The sequence below is a fragment of the Drosophila busckii genome, chromosome 3R, assembly GCF_011750605.1.
Source record: "Drosophila busckii strain San Diego stock center, stock number 13000-0081.31 chromosome 3R, ASM1175060v1, whole genome shotgun sequence".
NCBI lineage: Eukaryota > Metazoa > Arthropoda > Insecta > Diptera > Drosophilidae > Drosophila > Drosophila busckii.
Window position 1 is genome coordinate 22,458,691 of NC_046607.1, and position 23,697 is coordinate 22,482,387.

The 23,697-nt window shown below is 37.1% G+C and overlaps 3 protein-coding genes across 13 annotated transcripts in view; 2 read left to right on the forward strand and 1 right to left on the reverse strand.

The window, feature by feature from the left end:
- Window positions 1–9,469, reverse strand: part of LOC108604019 (putative uncharacterized protein DDB_G0282129) — a 37,663-nt gene extending 28,194 nt beyond the window's left edge. Inside the window, exons 1-2 of the mRNA XM_017993265.2 lie at window positions 9,328–9,469; window positions 2,862–3,916 (exon numbers count right to left, since the gene is read on the reverse strand). Coding sequence (XP_017848754.1) covers window positions 2,862–3,588 — 727 coding nt within the window. The 5' untranslated portion in view covers window positions 3,589–3,916; window positions 9,328–9,469. The remainder of the gene's footprint in view (window positions 1–2,861; window positions 3,917–9,327) is intronic.
- Window positions 9,470–13,540: 4,071 nt separating this feature from the next.
- Window positions 13,541–14,315, forward strand: LOC108602623. Its single transcript, XM_017990761.2, has 3 exons — window positions 13,541–13,680; window positions 13,729–14,050; window positions 14,101–14,315. The coding sequence occupies exons 1-3, from the start codon at window positions 13,559–13,561 to the stop codon at window positions 14,296–14,298; spliced, it is 642 nt and encodes a 213-aa protein (XP_017846250.1). The 5' UTR covers window positions 13,541–13,558; the 3' UTR covers window positions 14,299–14,315.
- A 3,084-nt stretch (window positions 14,316–17,399) lies between these two features.
- On the forward strand, window positions 17,400–23,680 carry LOC108603974 (calcium uptake protein 3, mitochondrial). Of its 11 annotated transcripts, none has more exons than XM_017993185.1 (11): window positions 17,400–17,679; window positions 20,751–20,892; window positions 20,951–21,109; window positions 21,165–21,247; window positions 21,351–21,416; window positions 21,573–21,641; window positions 21,953–22,042; window positions 22,134–22,539; window positions 22,598–22,755; window positions 23,175–23,237; window positions 23,379–23,680. In XM_017993185.1, exons 1-11 carry the CDS (start codon window positions 17,440–17,442, stop codon window positions 23,463–23,465), a joined length of 1,563 nt encoding a protein of 520 aa, XP_017848674.1. In that variant the 5' UTR covers window positions 17,400–17,439; the 3' UTR covers window positions 23,466–23,680. The 11 variants fall into 11 exon arrangements, with proteins under 11 accessions (XP_017848674.1, XP_017848676.1, XP_017848677.1 ...); XM_017993187.1 differs by having other exon boundaries at window positions 23,175–23,210; XM_017993188.1 differs by lacking the exon at window positions 23,175–23,237.
- The last annotated feature ends 17 nt before the right edge of the window (window positions 23,681–23,697 follow it).

Below are 23,697 nucleotides of genomic sequence, written 5' to 3' on the forward strand. Positions count from 1 at the left end.
CAACGACCACCTACAACTGGCAACGCGAACTAACAATTTATTAAGCCAATTTGCATAGCTTTGCTAAAAGTATTTGCTGCTTTTGGTAATTGAAAGCCACTACGAAATTCGTGCAAATTATGTGATTAATTTGGCAACTGGTTCAGCCAATTGATCAAAAGTCAGCCAGCCACACTAACTGATATGAAATTACTCAAAAAAAATATAAATAACTGACTCATTGCTCAATGCAGTGCAGCGCGCTATGCTTTGGCGCCGCTAACGCTATCATAAATATCATATCGGGCCAGCAGCAATCACAAATTGTTGCTACATTGTTGTGTTGCAAAAGTGGGTCAAACGATCGTATGTGAGACCCAATTGTAGTGCAAGGGATTATAAATTAATTGCACTCTAATTGACAATCGCATGTTGTAAGTGCGCGAGTGTTATAAATCTAAAAGAATAAATATAGATAGTGACAAAATCGAAAGCGAAATTCAGCGCACGTTACACGTTTATAGCTCAAAATTTAACTGACTGCCGCTTAGCAACAGCAACAGCGCTATAAATAGATTTTACGATAACAATAAAAATGAACTTAAATTTTATTTGTAGCCCAACATTAACTGAACTGTTTTGCATAGCAATTCAAGCCATGATTTCATGCTTGACAATTAACGCTTAAGCTGCTGCATAAATTGCGCATACGCCGCATCTAGCCGCTGTTATTTATTAAATATTATGCGTGCCATAAATTTCTACATTTAGTTTACGTTTCTGTGTCAATGTTGTTCAACTCTGTGACTTGAACTGGCTGCTGGTTTTTTATTTTTGGGGCCAAAATGAATTGCTTGTAAAAATGCTTGTAAGACAAGAGCAACGACAATAACGAGATGTTGGTGTGGCCAGCAGCAAACTGCGTGCAAAATAACATAAATCATTATAATTTATAAAGCGCGCAGCGGCTGCATAAATATTTTACAGGTAAGTTTACAAATTTACGCATAATTTTTGTTAAATTTTCCAATAAGCTGAGGTACAGTAAACATTCATAGCAGCGCTGAGCGTCTAGCTCGCATTTTATATAATGTACACTACGCTACACTTGACTGACAATGAGTGGAAATTTTGGTACAGTTCATTGCCATCAGCAGTGGGGGCTAAAAATAAATGCGGAAAAACTTTTGCAGTGCGTGGCGCGCGTTTAAGTCTCAACTAACTATAAATCCAGCTGACGTGCCCCCAGTACATAATCTTATCTAAAACAAAAACACTTTCCCTAGTAGCATAAATCAAGCGAGACGAGTCTTGTTACGCTGACAATAGCACGTCAAGTTAGTCAAGTGGTGCAGCCACCCACGCATTGACTCATTAGAAATGTGTGGAGCATTTTGTTGTAAAATTAATTTATTGTATTATGTGCGTATAATGTATAATAGTTGCTGTTGAAATTCTGCTCATCTGCGCATATTAATCATGAATGTATTTAAATATTATTGCTGCCAAAGAATGTGCGCAGAGCAATTTGTTGTTAATCTTTGATGTTACTACAGCATAATTTATAAACTTTATGGATGGTTGGACAGACAGACGTTCTATCAATGTGTTTTGTTTGCGGCATGCCACATAAAAATTATAAATAAAAAACCCATAAGCGCACAAAGCGCGCATTTGTTGCTTTTTTATTTATAGTTGGTGTATTAAAATTTTGAATGAAGCGTCTCACATCAGTCAAAATGCAATTAACAGCTGCAGTCAAAGCGCTTGGCCCCTTGACAGTGAAAGTAACGCCGAACACGACGCTATATAGCGAGTCTTTAAATCGATGCAAGTAAATGAAGTTATCAAGCAACTGTCGGCAGCTTTTAAAGCAACTGGCAAACTTCGCTCAACTTCACACCTCAAGCTGCAGCACGCACTAAATCAGACGCATAATTGTATGAGGGGCATGCCGCAGTCTGCACATAACTCAGCTAAAAAATATGCACGCCCCTTTTGTTAAGGCACAAGGGTTTAACATTGGAGGTCAACAGCTTTTGCTGTCTAAGTTAGCAACTTGTTTATTGCTTCTATGCAGCAGCTAGAGATTTCACTCAGCTGCTTGCCACAATAAACGTGAAAGTGCAACACACGCCAGTCAAATGTAGCTATAAAAATAATTAAAGAACTCACAGCCACTACCAGTATATAAAATTATTTGAGCAGCTAAATCTTATCGACTACCTGTGCTAATCGCATTGAAATCAAATTAACACCTGAGCCCGCAGGCATTACAAGTTACAAAAATTTGTGGCTTTTTGGCCGCGCTGACGTCTCAATGACGATGTGAGCGGCGCGATAAGCGACAACGCTTAACTTGCTGCAGCATAAAGTTGTAAATTAATTTAGCCCCCCACCCCTCCATCACTCCCAGGTATGCAAATGTCCAGCTGACTCAGCTCGGCAGCTAATCAGGTCGCTTTAAACATTAAAACAAGATTTATGCGCCTCACACACACACACACACACACACATTTATATGGCAAATAATACAATAGTTGAGAGCAGATTGCCAAATCAAGTGTCTAACTTAATGATGCTCAACATAAACAGCAGCGCGCTCTGCTATATACAAATATTTCTTTTTTTTTTGAAATTTTTCTCAACTGAAAAAGTTGGCAGCGACGAGCGCCGCAGCATTTTTATGTTGAAAGAAAATGTTTTAAGTTTTTTCAGATGAGAACTTTCAAGCTGTGGGCGTGTGTGTGTGTGTGTGCTATATAGTTAAATATTATGTATTAGTTTATTTTGTTGTTTATGCGCACAAATCAAACAAACTAAACAAGCAAAGCGATAGCTCAGCTATTCATTTGGCTTGGTTACATATTTTGAGTACTTACTGTATTCACTTTGCTCATCTGTTGTGCCATTGACGCTGCCATCGGGCAATAGTTGTAGCATACGATTTTTTATATATAACTGTATCTTGCGCGATGGTCCAGCTAAGTGCGAGATTGTTGAGCGTTCATTGCGATCCAAATTGCTGATGTTGGGATTGTTGCTGTTGTTGCTGTTGCTGTTACTGCTATTTATGTGTAGATTATTTCTAGAATTATTCAGTCTTTTCGATTTCGAACCAATGAAATTAATGTTGCCAGCAGCAGTCAATTGCTGCTGCTGTTGTTGTCGATGTTGCACATGCTGCTGCTGCTGCTGCTGATTTTGATGCCGTATGCTGCGCTCAGTGCGTGAGAGTATTGCAAAATGCTCATGCGGCGCTGCTGCAATGCTAAAGCCTAAAGAGTTAGCAACAGTTGCTGCTGCTGTAGCTGCTGCTGCTGCTGCTGTTCTGTTTATGGCAGTTTGTATATTAAATTCAGCACTAATACTTTGATTGATTGATAAACTAATTTCACTCTGCAGCACTGCAGCTTGTCTACTATCACTTTTGTTAGAACTATTATAACTATTTGCATAACTTAAATTTGAGTGCGTAATGTTTGTTAATTGGTTCGATATCGTTGCCGCTGGCATGGCAAACACCAGGCCAGGCCAGGCTATGATGAATGAGAGGAGGGCGCCCAGCAGCGCCAGGGCCCTCCAGTCCAGACGCAGGTTTCTTCGCATCAAAGATTACAGCTGCAGTTGCACAAGATTTTTCTATAGCTCGCTCGATCACACACGCGCGTAAACTTGAACGTTGTTATTTTATAAACAAACAGTTTGTCAGTTGTTGTTGTTGTTGCTTTCGTTGCTGTCTGTAAAAAATTCGCTGGCTGCTAAATTAGGTTATCATATCGTAGACTTGTTCAACACTTTTCAATTCTAGCTGCGGATCTTCATCTTCGTCTTCCTCGCTGATAGTGCATTTTATCAATTTTGTCATGTCCGCAAAGGTGTTGGCAACTTGTGTAGGAAATGAGTTTTCAAACGAGAGCTTTAGCTCATGTTGCAGCTGCAAATAATAAAAAAAATGCATAAAATTAGTTAACACACAAATTATTAAATTTAGTACGCAACTCAATAATTTAGGCTTAGTGTGTGTCTGTCTAAATTGTTTGCATATTTTGTTGCCTTTGGCTTTGAAAAATTCCATTTTGGATTTAACAAATTGTGCATAAATTCTTCACTTTGAGCGCTTTTATGCGCAATTTTGACATTTAATTAGTGTGCGTCTCTAAATTAAGACAACTGGCACAGTTTATTTTTGGCAGCGAACAATCTAAAAGATATACTTGAGGCGCTAAGGGGCGCATCAAGTGGCGAGTTACATAAAAAAACGAAGCGACAAACAACAAAATTGACTTTCCCCCGCAACAACGAAATTGGCCAACTAAGCAAAAGGAAATCTACAAATTGTAGCCAAGCAAGGCAAAAAACGCTGTAAAAAAAATTTGATTTAAAAATAACAATTCGCGCAGAAAACTGTGTCGAATTTGAAAATAATCACGCACTAAGTGCAGTATCTGTGTAAACTAGACGTTCAGGAAGTGGCAACGGGGCGGCTGAGTGACGCGTTAGCTTTTGCTACTTGGCACGTGTAGCAGCCACTGCAGATTTTTTATGCAACATTTAAGTGCAGCAGCGTTTTAATTACTATAAACAACATAAGTTGAGTGTCTGACGTTGCGTCTGCCAAATTTCAAGCATCAAAACGTTAATTGCTTTCAAATGTGTGACAAACCAGTTTGCTATCTTTAAAAAAATATATAAAATGTAAAGTTCTGTGTTAAAACATTTAAGTTATGCATAACCCTTTGACTTTGCGCTCTCTTCCTTTCACCTGAGCAACAGCTGCCTGCCCGCCAAATTTTGAAATGTATGCCAAGCCAAGTCAGCGCTTTAGCTTTTTTTTATACGTAAGAATTTATGTTAAAATTCTATAAGGGCAACAACAACAAAAAGCCGCAGCGACCACAGCAACTGTAACAACAATAAAGTTGCCCTGAGGGAAAACTATTTACGGCAAAGTCGCGCGACATATGTGCCAAGTTGTAAAAATAACAAAAATAAATTTATATAGGTATACATGTGTATGTGTGTGTGTGCAACAACTAAAATGCCGCACACGCTTTGGGGCATTTTTTTTTATATTTTTTAATGAGCGGCAATTTCTGCTTTAAGCGCTGTCATTCATAAGTCGCTCGCTCAATCAACAAATTATGTAGCTCATAGAAATTAAAGCAACAGATCAGTTCAGTTCATATCTTATTATGTGTTGGCTGCTGCTGGTGCAGTAGCTGGCAGCTTGTGTGGCAGTTTAATAACAGTTATTGGTGTAAATTGCCACAGCCACAAAAGCGAAAGTTTCAACTGCTGATAACAAGTTGATAGAAGCGGAAATCTTAGCGCAACAGCTTAGTTGAAAAAAGGCAAACAATAGTTTAACCGTTAGTAACGCCCCTAGTCAAAGTCCAAGTTAAGCTTAGGCTGCTTTTTAATTTCATTGAAGCTTAAATTAGGTTGACAGCCTAAAATCTGCATAACGCGCTTGAAACTAAAAATAGCAAATGATACGTATACGTTATATTATGCATGAAACTAGCTTAGGCACTAGCTACTATTTTAAATCAAGCTTGAGCCCACTGTGCGGCTGAAGAATTTCAAGCTTGAGCTGCTCTCACTTGACAACAGCTCAGCTCACAGTCCTCAGTTCAACAATTCGCGCAATTGTCAAATTATCAATCAAATCTTTGCTGACATTTGTTTGTTAGTTAGTCGCAGCTTAATTAGTGCATAACGTATTCGCTTTAAGTTCGAGCTTAGCATAAAAGAGGGGCTCGCACTCTCAAATATTTATCACCTTGCTGGCATTTGAATGGATCCCATCGCAACTCTATTATTTGTTTTGTTTAGTATATTTGCGTTTTTGTTTTTATTGCCGCTTTTATATTTGTTTATATCAATTCGTATGCAAATTAGTTTAGCTACGCATATGCAAATTCGTATGCCTACAAATAACAAGCAAAAATTTTAAATTAATTTAATATAACTGACAAACATGCACACATATAGTCTATTAAAATAATATGCATTAGTATTTGCATATTTATAAAGCAAGCGCGACTGTTTGATACCCTGCTGTGTTCTATTATGAACAGCTTGACTGTCTTTTAAACAGCTTTACTTAACTTACAGTGGGTATAAATGTCGCTTCGAAAGTTGTACAGTTTATAAATTAATATACGCTATATATATCATTAATAAAAATAACTGGATTGCTATAACAAACAAAAGCCTGTTTAAGCCAATTGTATTTATTATAAAACATAATCTGCGCCCTCATTAGTTAATGGCACATATATTTAATATGCTTCAACAGGATATACAAATTGATTAACCAATTAATTTGCTTGTCTCCAAAATTCGACATTCGAAATTTTTTAAATTTATGCTAAAAGATTAAAATTAATAAATATTCTATACAAAGCAGCTTATGTGCATAGATTTATTTTAACATGTACGTCACTAAAAACGGCAAACTAATTTTACAAATGCTACGCTTGTTGTGTTTTATTTTTATTGCTTATAAAAAACAATTCTCAATTTTTTATATTTATGCAAGAAAAAAAATCATAGATTAAAATTAAAAAATATGCTATACAAAGCAGCTTATAAACAAATAGATTTATTTAACTTTCACGAAACTAATTTTATAAATGTTGCGTTTTGTTTTTATTGCTGACAAATTGCTTAATAATATTAAGAACAAATCGAAGCTTTTTAAAGTATCGCTAGTTTTTTTTTAATAAATTAATAAATATTCTATAGAAAACAACGTATAGATTTATTTTAACTTTCACGTAACTAATTTTATAAATATTTTTTTATGTGTTTTATTTTTATTGTTGACAAATTGTTTTTTGAAATTTTGAAATTTATGCTAGTTGTTTTTTAGAAAAAAATCAAAAGATTAAAATTAAGATTTATTTTAACTTTCACGAAATTAATTTTATAAATATTTTTTTAATGTGTTTTATTTTTATTGTTGACAAAGTATTAAGCACAATTTACTAATGAATTTTAGCTTTAATCTTTATATATGTAAAATAATCTATATATTTATTTATTTATTCTTATCTTAAAAATAAATTACATGTACTAACAAGTAAATTCATGTTAACCACTTGTAAATTGTAAATTCTGGCTAAAATAATTATTCAATGTCAAAGCCAAAATGAAAGCGAATTGCTTGCATATTTAAGAAATAATAAATAAAGCTACGTGTATATATACTAAATGTCATAAATTATGCAAGTCACAAGACTGCATGTGAATATATATATATATAGGCTATAATGCCAGGCTGTATGCATTTTCGATGTTTGCCAGCTTTTGATGAATGTCCATGTGCTTGGCTTGTTGACAGTCGACTGTCTGCTATAGTCAGTTGTCTATTTCAAACAAAACGAAGCTGCATTTGACACACACACACACACACACATGCACACAAGTTGCTCTGGTTTTGTTGTTGTTGTTGTCAAACCAAACCTCACTTGTTTACAAAACAATTAATTTTCTTTGGAAAGAAACAAAGCAGCAGCGAAAAAATGAATTGTAAATGAAAATGAAAAAGATACCGATACATAACTCAAACAAAAGCAAACACAAAATGCACTAATCGTTGTGCACTTTTATGTTGTATAGACAAACATTAGACACTTGACTACTACATAGACAAATGCAGCGAAGACAGTGAAGAGGCAGCAGCGCGCTTTTGTGTAATCGATTTGAACCGGAAGCGCTCAAGATTTTCGTTAAGCTATTTTAAATATTTAGTGCAGCAGACAAAAGCGAGGGGCAACGCCAAACGTTGCTAACAACAAATGCAAATAACAATTGACAAATCAAGTTATAGCACACACATTTATTATAGTCCAATTACGCACAGCCAACAATTTTAAAGAGTCGAGACAACGCTACGTATTAGTAATGTGTACAAAAAAATTACGTCTAGCTTATTTTTAAATTGCGTCAAACTAACCAAAAAAAATTCAAGTATATATGCTTGAAAAAATAAAACTACAATATCAGCGACAACTTTCGTCTGCTTAGATTTTTTTTTGTATTTTTTTTAGCTGAGTGCGTTGTGTACCTAAAGCTGTTAAAAGATCTTGCCACACACACACACATTATGTGGTCCAGTGTTCACGCTACGTTAAAAGAATTTTGCAAACACACACAAACGTATTTTTTGCGCTGCGTTTTCCCGCATTTTCTCATATTTTCCAAGCACAAAATGCTTACACAATTTACGCATGGCCATAAAGCAATGCGATAAGCTTTATCATTTGCTCAACCCATTTACTCTCTCACTCTTTTTTTTAAGTAATTGTATTGTGAATTTAACCAATTTAACTAAAAGCTTAGTTAGCACAATTTACTAATCATTTGAAATATTTACGCGCCCAAAGGTATTTCAATTTTTATTAGCCAAGCCTTAACTATAAAAATATTTAATAGACTAAAGTGCGTTATTAGCTGATTGTACTGCGGCAAAATTTAATTACAAAAGAAAGTTTTAGCTGCTGTGCTAACGAAAATCGTTATGCGTTATCAGTTGACTGAGTTGAGTTATCTATAATCTATGAAACGTCATGTGATTAGCAGTTGTTGAACTCAACGCCCACAAGCAAATACAATTTGACGTAATACAAACGCACAATTCGCACATGCGAAATCTACACACACACACACATATATACAGCAGCATAGGTGCTTGTCTAGTACGCAAATCAACAGCTAAGTACTTAGCTTAGATAACTAGCTCATGTTAGATAACAACTAACGCACTAAAGCGAGAGCGAGAACATAAAATAAAACGAATGGGTTTGCAAAAAATACAAAAATTGAACCCATTAAACAGATTAGAATAGCGTTGTGCGTGTGTGTGTGTGTGCGTATCTCACGCATGCCGGCACACACACATACGCATAACTGATGCAAATAAAAAAAACTATAAATAAGTGTGTGTGCAGAAAAGGGATGAAGTGGGGCGTAGCAGCGGAAGCCAAAGAGCAACGCACTTCAAAAAATATTTAAATTTTTATAAGTTTCGCAAACAATAAATAACATAAGTTTATATGCCACATAAACAACAGCATATACAGTTTAATTTTTATTTAGTCTATTTTATTTTTTAAGTTCAAATGTTGTTCAATTTATTGCAATTAGCGCTAAGCTAATTGCATAGCTGACTTTGCAAATTTCTATAAACAACACTAGAGAGTTTTGAAAACTTTTCTTTTACCAAGCTGCGCATTCTTTTAATATTTTCTTTTTACTTAAATATTTTGCAATACTTTTAAACAACACACGCATTATGCAATAAGTAAATTTTTTTAAACATTAACAAAATTTACGCACCCCTTTACTCAATAAATTGCTCGCTTGACTTTAACTGAATTTTTTTTTGTCACACTTTTTATATTTTGCAGAGATTTATTGCAGCAACAATTCAACATTTTATGCACTTCACTTTAGCACTATAATTATGATTATTTCATAATTTTTTTTTTTTTTGTAATTTTCAATTATTAGTAGCAATTTGTTGTTATTCGTTTAACACATTGCTGACGACTTGTCACTTTTTTTTATGTTGCACAATTTGCTGGAAAATTTGAATTTTCCATTGCCATTTATTTTATAACCGTTGTCGTTGTTGTACCCACGATCGCGACGTTGTAACTTTGCTGCTTTCGTTTATTTGAATTCAAAATAAAATTCGAACTGAATTTTGAACAACATAAAAGAGAAATGAAACTGTTACTGTTACTGTTACTGCCGACCCGCTCAGCGTGCTGCTTGTCGTCGTGACGTGCCAGTGCCAGCGAATGAGAATGACTAAAATAAAATTTCATTCAAACATTCGGAGGGCGCGCGCTCATTCGTCGTAAGTGTTCGGCTCTTGCTGCTTCGTACCCTGTTTCTTCTTTTTTCGTTTTCGGTTTTCGGTTTTCTTTTCTGCTTTTGGGGCAGAGCGCTACCTAGTCGAGATGGTCTTTCAATTTTTTTGGCTTGGCTAGAGCCTCTACAAGTGAGTAACTCATTTCATTTCATTTGTTCAAAGCTTAAATGGCGCTATTTGATTATCAAGATTATTAATTGTGACGTCAGTTTTCTGATAATGGCAATGCAGCAAATAAGGTTTACTTCTGACTAAGTTTCGAAATCAAATACGCAGAATTTTCTCCAAGTAGCAAACGCATTATATAGTTCATAAGAAATAGCAGTTAGCAAATTAGCAAGCAAATTAAAAAATTATTATTTATATTTACTATATAAATAATTACTATGATGAAATAGTTAATATGAAATACAAATATATTTAAAATAGATTTGAAACCAATTGTTTAGAATTTTCTCCATAAGTAATTCAAACGAAAAAACACTTAAAAATTAGCAAGCAAATTAAAAAAATAATTATTTATATTTATGGTGGATGTATTTGATAATAATTTAAGCAATGGTGAAAACTTTAAGTTAAATAAAGAAATATCTGAAACTGATACCCTAGAATTATCTGCAAGTATTAAATTATTGAAAAAAAAATACTTTGAAAATTAGCCTAATAATTTAAAATATGCTGGATATATTTATAAATAATTTAAGTATGTATTTAAGACTTTAAACCAATTTCTTAAAATGTTCTCCAAGTATTAAATACACTTTAAAAATTAGCATAGTAATTAAAAAAATACTATAAACTTTATGCTGAAAATATTTGTATAATTTAATGATAAAATACTTTAACTGCATAAAAATGTATTTAGAAAAGATTTGAAGCCAATTACTTAGAATTTTCTAAGCGAAATTTATAATTCTTTGAAAAACACTCAACAAATTAGCATAGCAATTAAAAAGAAATTATAAACTTCATGATGGATATAATTGTGATTAAAATATATTTAAAAAAAGAATTAAAACCAATAATTCTTCGAAAAAATAATCACTTAAAAAATGAGCAAAGAAATGTGCATATAATTTAAATATGATGAAATACTTTATGCTGAATAAAAAAGATTTGTAAGCAATTACATAGAATTTTCTCCAAGTAATAGGCGGAATATATAATTCTTGGAAAAACACTCAAAAAATTAGCTTAGAATAATAAAAAAAAAAAACCATAAACTTTATGATGTGATGCATACATAATAATGTGAATAATTTACATATAATAAAATATCTGCTGAATAAATATATAAAAAAAAATAGAGCCAAATATTCTTGTAAAAAATAAACTCTTAAAAAATGAGCAAAGAAATTTGTACATAATTTAATTATGATAAAGTGCTTCTTAGTATTCAAATTATTATAGCAAATCATAAACTTTATGATACATAAATGTGTGCACAATTTAAATGTGTTGAAATACTGCAGCTCAAAAAATATTAATTTTATTAATATTTATATATAGATTTAGTTGCCATGCTGCTTAGCGCTGCTGGACTGCCCAACGCTCCACTAAAATTACAACTTTGCTGACGTTAATTGCAGTCCCAGGTGCCTACATGTGTTTGGAAGCGTTTTGCTCGCGTTTCTCTCGCGTTTTGTGGTGTTTGTGCTTTTTGGCGCGTAGACCTTTTCGCTTAGCTCACAGGTGTGTGTGCACACGAATAACAATTAACATTTGGCCCAAAGTGCAGCTGACTAAAGTCACAGAGCGTCAGGTGAGTCACAGCAAATGACGCTGGGGATTAGATTTGGGTATGTCGTTTGTATTTAAAGGAAATTCCGCATGCAGACTTAACCATTTGACTTGGTGCTAATTAAAATAGTTGAAGCATTAAACAACAGCGCTAAATATAAAATTTAGTTTATTTATGTATGTATTAAATCAAAATGCAGCTAAAAATGAAACTGACAAACTTTGTCTATATCTTATCTTTAGGCTTGTCACAAATTTTGTATCGCAAACATTTTCTATAGCTTGACATACTGATAAAGCAAAGAAATCTAACAGATATAGCAGATAATATCTATAGCAACTTATTTTAAGTGTCTTAACTTAAGCTACAATTAACATTAACAACAATTTCAAATATTTTGCTGCTTCTAATGCCAGCGCACATGCCAAATGTGGACTGACCTATAAATAATCGAGCGCTGTATGCGCACCCCCCGCTGTGGGCTCAATTTCTGTTGTCCTTGACTTTGGAACCCCGCAACACAATTAAAATGATTAATTAAGGCAGCAGTGGTGGCGCGGCAGGACACTTTAGAGCTAATGACTTAATTAACTCACGCATTTTTGGCTTGAGTGTTTCACATTTAATGTGCGCGCTTCAACAGCAAGCGCAACCGCAACGGACGCGCCGAGCCGACCTTTGACCCTTTTTCTTAGTATAGCAGCAAGCTGTTCTAAGTTAGATGTTAGACTAATTAAAGCCGCAGCAGCAGCAAGTGACAAGCAGTGGCTGCCCCTAAATGCGGCAGCTGTTCCGCTTTGCTGTCACATTATTAAACGCTTCGCTGGCCTGATCCTGACAAACTGCGACTGCCTATTTTACACCTTGTTCAAGTACAGAGAGCGTTGCTTCAAGGCTGCAGCAACTTTTAAGCTGCAGGCAGCAGCTGCCTGTTCCAGATTAAATTACATTATATATTGTCATGTCAACTTTTGCATAGTCGGACAATTGCTGAAGTGCATTATCAATTGATAACTGCTGCTAGTTTCAATCAGTACGCAGCAATTATTATTGCCAGCGTTAATTTATGTTAATAAAAGTATAAGCGTTGCCTGTCAGCAGCAGCAGCAGCAGCAGCAGAGCGAAGCAGCGAAGTCATTAAGTCAGTAAAGCACTTCAAATCGCATCGAATCAATTACAAGTTGTATACGCTAATGTAAAATGCAATTGCTGTCTTTTGTTTTTAGCCAACTGAGTGATAAATGCAGCACAAAGCTTAACCCTTTGGTATACAAGTGATAAATGCAGCACCAAGCTTAACCCTTTGCTATACAAGTGATAAATGCAGCAAGTAAAAGGCTCAAAGTTTAACCCTTTGGTAAATAAATAAATAATTAGCCAAGTGAGTGATAAATGCAGCAAGTTAAAGCCACAAAGCTTAACCCTTTAGTATATATATATATAAGTGATAAATGCAGCAAGTAAAGAGCACAAAGCTTAACCCTTTGGTATACAAGTGATAAATGCAGCAAGTTAAAAGCGTAAAGCTTAACCCTTTGGTATATAAAATGAGGCAGTAATAATTAGCCAACTGATGATAAATGCAGCAAGTTAAAAGCTTAACACTTTGGCATATAAAATGCTGCACTAAATTTAAAACAAAGTTGAGCAGCGCTGCGCTTCCGCTTTATTTAATAAATAAACAATAGCTGCTTAGTCTCTTTAATCAATGTTAACAAAACAACGATCAGTTGTGGTTTAAACTAATGCAATTGCATTTATGTAAATCGCATTGTCGCCGGCAATGCGTCGCCATTTGGCCAAGACGCCAGCTGCGTGATCGATTATGCTGGAAGTGAAAACGGTCGCTAATCATAATAATTGATTTGTAAATATTTTGATACGGCTAGACTACACTTAGTGCAGCCTGTCAAGAGCTGCTAAAATTGAGTTAAAACAAGCAGCTCAGCATGCTTGTCAAATTCTGTTTATTTTTAATAATTTTTAATTGTAGCAAAATTTTCTTGTTAGCAATGATGACGAGCGTAACAATTGCTCAACGCTGGCGCAGAGTTTTGGTTACCGAGGGCAGGTAAGCAATACTATATATTATAAATTGTTACTAACAATTAATCCTTAGCTACTTTGCGTGCATTGTTACGCAGCGATATCGCCAATGCCAGCAATATGAGCTAATTCCATGTGCAGCTGCCAAGCCAAGACAAAGCCAATTCCAGTCAGCAGCTGCTGATACGATGCTGGCTAAATATCGTGGAAGTATAACAGACTATCAATCCATGCAACGCAAGCAGCAGTTGCGTCTAATGCTGCAACGCCAGCCGCTGCTACAAAATCTGCGTCAAGTGTTTGAGCTAAACTATCGCAAGTTGTGTCAAATGTTTGCAGCAGCAACTTTGCAGCAAAGGCGTCAAGCAAGCTGGCTAAGCGCACTAAAGCTTAGAGTAAGTAGTTCGATAACAGTTGAAATTGTTTAATTTTAGTGCGTTTAAAGCTTTCACAGACAGTCGAATCGCTGCTTGACTTTGGCTGCTCAAGTCCGCATTATGTTTGCACTTCGCCTGCCATGAATATTTTTAATGTTGCTGAGCTTGCTGCTAATTTCAATGCATTGCTGGTAGAATATCTGCTGATAAATGATGAATATATAGTGCAGTGCAAAGCAGCGTCAGTTTGTAGTAAATGTAGTTAATTTAATAAACTTATGTACAAAGATTTCAACCAGGTTAATACTAATTTAGTAGCTCGCTTGCTCCACTGGGCGTTGCTGCTAACATAAACTGCATACAAAATAGTTGCCAGTTATAGCCACAAAACCAACACAACTTGGCTGCAGTCACCTGAGTGCTCAACAAAGTTGCAGCATAAAATAATTTCTAACGTTTCCAAGCGCTTGTTCTTTTATTTATTAACTTAGCTTGTGCGCCAATTGGTTAATAAATAATGAATCATAAGGTGAGACACAACTGGCGCCGCTCCACGCAGCCAGCCAATGAATGTCATCATCATCAACTGGCCCAGGCTATGAGCCCCAAAGTTATGCGATCGACACATGTGAGCTTTGTATGCATTCCATGCGGCGCGGGTGTTTGGCAGCTGGAGCGACCACGACGACGACAGCTAAATTAATCTCATTTAATTTGGCAAAATATTTATGTGCAGCGCCGAGCTTGGCATTGATTTCGCCTTGCCCCAAAGTGCGCCTAATTTATGAACGTTATGAATCAAGAGCGATCTGTCACAAAAGTTTATGACACTTTGTTTACCGCAGCGCTGACATTTTAATTTGGCAGCCATCGATGGCAATTTAATAAATAAAATGCACGCAATTTGTTGAGCGTAACGTGTTGAGCAATTGATGGGCAGCAAGGGCACCTTGAAAGTTGAACTTAAGTTGGGTTCGATCTACATATTTTAGTTGAAGATTTACATAAATTCTTTTTCTAACTTCAATCTTATCGATGTTACTTTGTCTTGTGCGCTTCTTGTCTTTGTCAAACGCTTTCCCAGGCTTGGACACCACATTGAGTGTTGCAGCTTAATGTTAGCAATTTTTATTATAGCTGCAACGAAATCGATATCAATATGCCGGCTATTAACCAAATCAGTGGAACAGCCTATCGCACTTCGGACACCACAAATTTATGTTACTTTGCAGCAATAACAATTAATAAAATTAGAAGTTCAGGCGAGTTGAAGACTCTTCTGGTGGCCAAGCTCGGGTTACGCGCATATCAAAACTTAATCAAACGATAGAGAGCGCGATAGAGAGAGTGAGTGAGTGAGAGAGTTCGGTCTAGCGCCAGTCGTAAAGCGCCAAACCGGCCTAAGGCTAAGCGCAAGTCTAAAGACCGTTAATACAGGCAGAGAGTCTGCAGTCTAGACTGTAGTAATCCTTTGTAGATCTTGTTGAGCGATAAACTTGGCTCGGCGTCTGATTAACGTGGCCTAATGTGACAGCCAAGCGACGTTGCCAGTTGCCCAGTTGCCAGTTGTTGTCCCCAGTTCCACTTTTAACTGTTGTTTTGAGTGATGTAATTGGAGCGGCAGCAGTTGCGGCTTCTATTGTTGGACTGTGGCATAAATCAAGCCTGCAACATGTTAGATGCCGCAGCTAGCGGACACGTACATGTCGCAACATGTTGCACAGCTCCTTGCGTTGCACGCACAGCAAACCCAAACCCAAACCCAAACCCTTGCCACTAAATGAATGATGATGATGCAGCGTCTTCTATGACTGCAACCTTAACTGCCGCTTGTTGCACGTTGCACGTATGTGTAAGTGCCGTTAAGATTTATGCTGGGGACAACGCCTTGGGGCATGCGCGTCGTGTGGTCCTCATTTAATTACAACTCAATGAATTTCGAGTGAACTGGCCCAACAGGTGGTGGTGGTGTATGCAACTTCAACTTCAAATCACTTGACACAAAATATGCTTTTAACTGATTGAGCATTGACATTGAACTGCTGCTCTGCGTTTTGTGTCAAGTGTTATCAGCGATCAGCATCTGATCAATTTACGAAGAATGCGCCACGCTCAAAAATCAGTTTAAAAAGAAAAGAAGCTGCATAAATGTCAGTTCAGCTCGTATATCATATCATGCATAAGTTTACCGTTAGAGCGTATAAAATTCCAATCAATATTAGCTAATAGCCGCAGCTTTAACTCAAACTAATTAACTCTGGACGCTCAAGGCGCTGGCGCTAACTTTTAATTTACTCTTCATTTTTTGCTGCTTCGGCTTCAAGTCTTTTTGGCTAATTGAAACGACTTTATTACTACCAAAAAAATAAATAAAGAGTTGCTTGCATTGCCGCAGGATATTTACAAGCAAGCTGCAGCTGCCTGCGAAGGCGTCAACAGCCCCAAAAACTTTTATGTGCTGCCCGCCTGCCTGCCTCATGTGGCAACAATTGCAGTTGAATCTGTGGCGTCTGGCGCTTGCTGCAGCGTTTCGTTGAATTTTACAACTTTCGCAGGAAATGCAGGCGAGCCAAAAAGGAAACACAATCCTGAACATTAATTCGAGCCAAAGAGAAAAGAATTTTATAATTTACGAGCTCATAACTGGTAAGAAAACGAAACCAACAGACGGTCTACACAGTCTCCTCCACTCGATTCAGTTCAAAAAACAATGCCCAGCCGCTCTTTCGAAACTCATGTGGTGTTTGTATGAAGTGTCAACTTGTAGTCTATAAACTGCTGCGCTCCATTCTATAATAGCCCTGGCCCTTTGCCCCAATGACAAGTGCAACATATCAGTTGAAATCGATATTTTGTTTGCGACCAGACCACAAACATTTCTATTGAATTCTTGGCCTGTGAACCGGTTTTTCTGAAATCAATAGAGTTGCATTTTTTTACTAAAAACAAAGATTTTCGACATTTTTATTGCCATCTAAAACATAATTTTATCAAAAACCCGTACACATGAGTCATTTGAGCTTAAACTGAAATATTCCACGTACGTCAGCAGGCCAAAAGCAACTTAACTGATAAAATATTCATAATTGGACAAGTTTTGGCTAAAACCACAGCCGAACGTGCTAAAAACATTTTCTAACACTTGAAATTGCGTAATTGGAAATTTGTGTGGTTTTTCTAATAATTTAAATTCAAGTCAGCAGTTGCGCTTGTATTTAAATTGAGATACGAATTTAAATAACCGCCATTGCTAGTTATCGACTTACCTGAGTTCTCGATGAATCGCCCGCGCCATCTATCGACAGCGCTTTCCAACACTTTTCTGTAGCAGCTGAGGCACGCACCCATCTCTAGTTTGTCGTTTCGTTTTAGTTTTTGTTTCTTGCACTTACGCGGTATTAATCACAATGGCTAATTTAGTGGCTAGATTAACAATTAAAAATCGCGCACTTTTAACACAACGACAAAACGCGACTGTGTGTAGATCGTTAAATAGAAATTTAAGCGGATATAGCGCGAAATTTCAGCCAAAATATGCCAGACATTTGCTGCTTGTGGGCGGTTGTCTGGCGTCGGTGGCTGCATTTATTAAACTGAGAAGTATTAACAACACTGCAAGTGCAGCAACTGTAAAGAGAATCAATTTGGTAAATAACGGAAAATGACAGAATAACGTAAAGCAAGTGCAAAGCAATTTTGAAGTGCAAAATAGAGTGACAGATTGAAAAGTCAATAAATGGCTGCAAAAGGAAAACACTCGCGCATTTATTTTTAGCTTGGGGCAGCCTCCCCACGTTATGCGCAACTGTTGCCCACATAACGTAAAACAGAAAAACAGCTGATACCACTTTTTTCTTGCTGTTTGTTGTGCTCGCCACATTCGCTGCGCTTTTTAGTTGTTTAGTATGCAGCAAATGAATTGTTAGAAAGCCCGCATAGACTGACTGACTCATTTGGAAATAACTTACGAGCATGACAACAAATAGTTCACGGTCGTTATCTTGAAATGTTTTTGTTGCTGCGTGCTCAAGTTCAATGAACAAATCAAACAGCAACAACAACAACAACAATAGCAGTTGCTAACAAATGCGCGCTGTTTTTCAGAAAAACCTGTTGACATAGTTTGTTCGCGCCGGGCAAACCTAAAAATTGTTGTTGATAAGCTCAGCGCGTTTCTATCTGGGGTGTGAAGTATCAATATTTATTTTGGGCGCTTTTTAGAATAAGCCAGATATGAGTTACATACATTTATATGACACTTGTAGTTTAGGCGCATGATTTGTCAACAATTCGGGTTATGAAAATCAAATAATGCAATAGAGCTATTGAGTTTGAAGTAAGATTATGATTTAGAACTAATAACTGATGTGATTACACTTGTCTACAAGTAATAATAATTGCTGCAGCAGAGCTAATTAGTTGTTCAACAAATACGAACATAAAATATAATATTTAATAGGAGCAACAACGCATATTGCCACGTGGACTTCTATGCACTGACTAACAATTATTTTTAAGTGCAGTCTGAGCAAAGCCCACCCATCGTACGTTGCAGCGACGCTCTCGTTCAGTCGCCGAGCGCTCCAACGCATTCAAACGGGCAGCGCTGTGGGTCCGTCGCTCTCTCTATCAGACTTTCTAGTGTGTGTGAGGTTGGCGGGCTTAACCGACTTCTAGGCTGTGACTAACTAAATGCAGCGACGCTCTCGTTTAGTCGTCGAGCGCATTCAAACGAAAGCGACGGGCAGCGCTGCTTTCGCTATCGCGCTCACGTTCTCTAAATGCCCAGCGGTCTCATCTTCTCATCTTCTTCTTATTAGACTTTCACTTTGTGTGTGAGTTTAGAAGTTTTACCCAACTTCTAGACTGTGACTAACTAAATGCAGTCAATGCAAAGCCCACCCACTCTCGCTCAGTCGCTTAGAGCACTCGATAGCATTTAAACGAAAGAGACGAGCACAAGAGGTCAAGCGCTCTCATCTTCTCTTATCACGCATTCTAGTGTGTGTGAGTTTGGCTGGTTTAGCCGGCTTCTAAGCTCTGACTAACTAAATGTAGTCAAAGCAAAGCGCATACATCGTTCGATGCAGCGACGCTCTCGCTCAGTCGCTTAGAGCGCATTCAAACGAAAACGACGGGCAGCGCCTCTTTCGTTATCACGCTGCCGCTCTATGAAGGGCCGATGCTCTCACCTTCTCTTATCACACTTTCTAGTGTGTGTGAGGCACCCATCGTACGATACAGTGACGCTCTCGCTCAGTCGCTTAGAGCGCTCAAACGCATTGAAACGAAAGCGAGGGGCAGCGCTGCTTTCGCAATCGCGCTTACGCTCTATGAATTGCGAAGCTCACGCTCTATGAAGACCTGAGCCTTACGCTCTATGAAGTTCCGACGCTCTCACCTTCGCTTATCAGACTTTCTAGTGTGTGTGAGATTTGGCGGGCAAACCAATAAGCGTGGCCACTTGTAGGTCAGTGAACTGTTGCTGCTGTTGCTTATTGTTATTTGTATGACAACAACATACTATTTTGCTACTGCTTCTATTAAAAAGCGCTTGCTCCCACCTTTATGTAAAATCCTTAAATTTACATATCATAAAAATCAAAATTCTTTGACATGCAAAGTGGCTGCTAATCAAAAAACGCTGCAAAGATAATTTATGAAATTCAATTGAAATAATGTTGCTTGCTGCTTGCCACACACCTTGAAAATGCAACAATAATAACAATGAATTGCTTAGATGATGAAGTGGCAAAGTAGCTGCGAACTCCGCCCACGCACCTGACAACGAGCTAGAGTTGGACGCTGACACCGCGTGTCAGTTACCGAATATATATATGCATATCTATTGATCTGGTTGCAGCATTTGAGTTACGCCCAGCAGTGTGGGCATGAGAATCAGTGCAGCGCCCAATGCCAGACACAGGCGTGGCTTAAATTTTGGACCAAAGCGCGTCCCTGACATGTGCCCAGAGTCCCTGAGCTGGCGTTATGACAGGCAAGCGACGACGACTACGATTGCGACTGATGATGATGAATGAGCTTTAATTGTTGCCTATAAATTCAATGCCTGCGGCAGCAGTGATTGCAGCTCCTTGGCTGCCGCCTGATGATGTCAGCTCCAGTTATGAAGAATTATCACACGGCTTACAGTCTGTTGTGGGCGTGAGCGTTGGTAGCCCTGGGGGCGTGTGTGTGTGGGCGAAGTGTTTGCTGCACATGTCTAACATTCAAATTGGCCTTTGTTTTTTTCGCGGATTTGGGTGACATGTGCCCCAGACAGCGGCAAATGAGGCAAAGAATTATATGCAATGCAAAAATTGAGTCATTCGCTTGATACTGTGTGCGGCATTAAATGTCAGATTTATGAAACTTGAAACAATTTATTATATGTTAAGCGAAAAAATATCAATCGCGCACTTTATATGCCAATGCGGCTTAGCTTAACGTGGGAATCCTGAGCGAACTGCGCTGGGGGCAGCATATCAATAATACAGTTTAAAGCACTCACTGACTACAAATTGAATGACGACTGTAGCGAGACTGTACATTAATCAATACGTCACCAGCGTCAGTTCACAACGATATCGATCGAGCGCTGCCTTTGTGCGCCGCTGCTGATTTATGCACATTATATATACTTACCATATAAGCAAAACGACTGCAATATCAAATTACATAAACATTAATCTTAATCTATCAATAATTAAACTTGCAGCGCGATGAATCCGATATTGAGAATGTTAAGCTCACAGCACGCGAGCGTCGCTTCATCAAGTTCGCCTCAGTGGAGTTTGATAATCAGTTGTATATGACGCCACAGGACTTTTTGGATTCAGTGGTGGAGCAAGAGCCCAGACGTAAGTAGCTAATGAAACAGCAAATTCAACAATTGTAGTTCATTTTGATTACTTACAGCGCGTCTAAAGCGTCGACTGCTGAGCAATGAGGAAGTGGATAAATATAAGGATAATACGCCAGCGCTTAAAAAAGGCTCAACGCGACTGTTTCGCAATCTGAGAGATAAAGGCATTATTTCGTATACGGAGTACTTGTTTTTGTTGTCTATACTAACAAGTAAGTTGGCAACAATTAAGCATATAGTAAAGCTATATTAATATGTGTTTAATAGAGCCCAAATCTGGATTTCGCATAGCCTTTAATATGTTTGATACCGATGGAAATCAACGCGTCGATAAAGCAGAATTTCTAGTTGTAAGTTTATAATATTAAGCATATAATTTAAGTGTGTAAGTGTGTGTATAACAATAGCAGCCTGTATATAATTTTATTTTGTATTTTTTATATAATTTATTAGATTGTTTCTATTTTGGCCGGTGCGCTCAAAGATATGCATAACGTTGATGCTCAAACAAAGGCAATTGTAAGCTTTTCATTTCTATTATTTTACAATTTAATTAATTATAAAAATTCTTTTTAAATAAGCCAGCAAATGTGTAAGCGTCAACAGCACTCAATGTACTGTTAGTTCAGTTTATTTTATATAATTATAATTTCATTTATTGTAACACGTATTTAGCTAACGCGTTTAGTTTCCTATGAAGAACGCAGCCAGATTAAACGTACCATGGCACCACAGCCAGGTCTTGTAAGTTTTGAGTGCGTTTACTAAAGTTTGTTGAGCTTTTGCTTTGTTTTTGAAAACTGCGCGCAATTGTAAAATATGCATTACGCATACGTTGAGCTTAGCTTAAGTTTTATAAGACAGCCGAAACTTATCATAGGCCTTATGTACTTCATTTTTAAGCGCTTTAGTTCTTTAAAGTTGTGTTTGTATTGTTATTTATTGCTTTGTTTTTATCCTACCAAACAACCCGTACTAAATACCTAACATTTCTTCTCTACATGACCTAACCTCACCCACGCTACCTCTCCTTATATGTTATTGTATATAAAAAGATGGAGCGCATATTCAGCGGCGCTTGGAAAGAAAAACATGGTGAGCAAACGTCTGAAAATGATGAAGATATTGCCGAGACTCCATTAGAGGTAAGCTACAAAGCATGTGCACGCCTAAGCATTAAAACTAGCTGCGTTTTGGCTTAAACAAATATTTATTTTAAACTTTATAAATTCACAGAGCGAGTATGTTAACGATGGCGAAGGACTGCAGCGTCGTCATGTTGTGCCCACAACTTTGCAGCTTCATTTCTTTGGCAAGCGCGGCACAGGCGTCATTAACTATGATAACTTCTATCGCTTTATGGACAATTTGCAAACGGAGGTGCTGGAGCTGGAGTTCCACGAGTTCAGCAAAGGCAACAGCGTTATAAGCGAACTTGACTTTGCTAAGATTCTGCTGCGCTACACTTATTTGGCCACTGATGAGTACGATGTGTTCTTGGAGCGTCTGCTGCAGCGCGTACGCGAGGAGAAAGGCATTTCATTTAATGACTTTCGCGACTTTTGTCATTTTCTGAACAATCTGGATGACTTTACCATAGCTATGCGCATGTATACTCTAGCAGATCGTGCTATATCCAAGGGTTAGCTTATGCTTAACTATTGTATACTTTATTTTCATATTTTGCTTTTGTTACACAGATGAATTTGGACGCGCTGCCAAAATCTGCACTGGCTATTCGCTAAGTCAGCATTTGATTGATACTGTCTTTGCTATATTCGATGCAGATGGTGATGGTTTGTTGTCCTATAAGGAGTTCATAGCTATAATGAAGGATCGTTTGCATCGCGGCTTTAAAGTAAGTGGTCGTTTCTTTGATTACAATGAGGCACTGGATGCTTACGATGAGCCCGATTATCCATTGTTTGTTGCCTGGCGTCATCGTGTGTGTCGCCACTTGGATTACTTCATAGACAGCGATGCGCTGTGGCATTAATTTAACAGCTTTTTGTTATTGTTATTGCTCTATGTGCTGTTTGTTTGTTCCTTGTTTCGTAAGCCTAATACTCTTTTATTTTTATTTAATATTTAACCAATTGTTTAACAACTCAATTGGCACTATTAATTTAATTTTAAGTTTACACACGCCATACAAACATATTAAACAATACATACATTTCAAAATTTGGCTTTTATTTTATGTTTAACAATTTTACAAATTTATTGTTTTGTCATTTATTCATTTAGCAGCTCGCTTTTAATTTTGTTATTCTTTAGCAAGATGCTGAAATTATAGCAATGCGTTTAAAAAAGGTAACTGAAGCATCAGCTCAAGCGCAGGTTAGTTTAGGCCATGTTAAAACCCCAAACTTTACTTAGCGCCGCTGCTGCTTTTTATCATTTACTTGTGTATCTCCCAATTTCAACGTCTTTATTGTCTATTGTTGCTAACATTTAATTAATTAAACTATTGCCTTGCAGTCTGTGGCCAAGTCAGAGGGCTGGGAGGCCTTCAAGTACTGTCTGCGCAATGAAATGAAGTCGGCCAAGAAGTCAGCCAACTGTTAATGTCCAACACACAGTCGGCGCGTTTAAGCCAAAAGTGTAACAAACACAATCATTAGCTCTACCAAATTATTTGTGCAATCTAAAAATCTCTTGTTAGCTACATTTTGTTAAATTATGAATCTGTTATAACCCCAAAGCTCGCTAGGCCAAAAACTAAATTTGTTATAATATTTATGCGCATTTAAATGCAGTTGTTAACAAAAAGAAAACCAAATAAATTCATAGTCAATTT

Bases quoted from the DNA above. Each gene is read 5' to 3' on its own strand.
- LOC108602623 (XM_017990761.2), top strand. From the start codon at position 13,559: ATGCTTGTCAAATTCTGTTTATTTTTAATAATTTTTAATTGTAGCAAA. The intron at 13,681-13,728 runs GTAAGCAATACT...ATTAATCCTTAG, and splicing joins GTTTTGGTTACCGAGGGCAG to CTACTTTGCGTGCATTGTTA. The intron at 14,051-14,100 runs GTAAGTAGTTCG...GTGCGTTTAAAG, and splicing joins TAAGCGCACTAAAGCTTAGA to CTTTCACAGACAGTCGAATC.
- LOC108603974 (XM_017993185.1), top strand. From the start codon at position 17,440: ATGGCTAATTTAGTGGCTAGATTAACAATTAAAAATCGCGCACTTTTA. The intron at 21,248-21,350 runs GTAAGTTTATAA...ATAATTTATTAG, and splicing joins ATAAAGCAGAATTTCTAGTT to ATTGTTTCTATTTTGGCCGG. The intron at 22,540-22,597 runs GTTAGCTTATGC...TTTGTTACACAG, and splicing joins AGATCGTGCTATATCCAAGG to ATGAATTTGGACGCGCTGCC.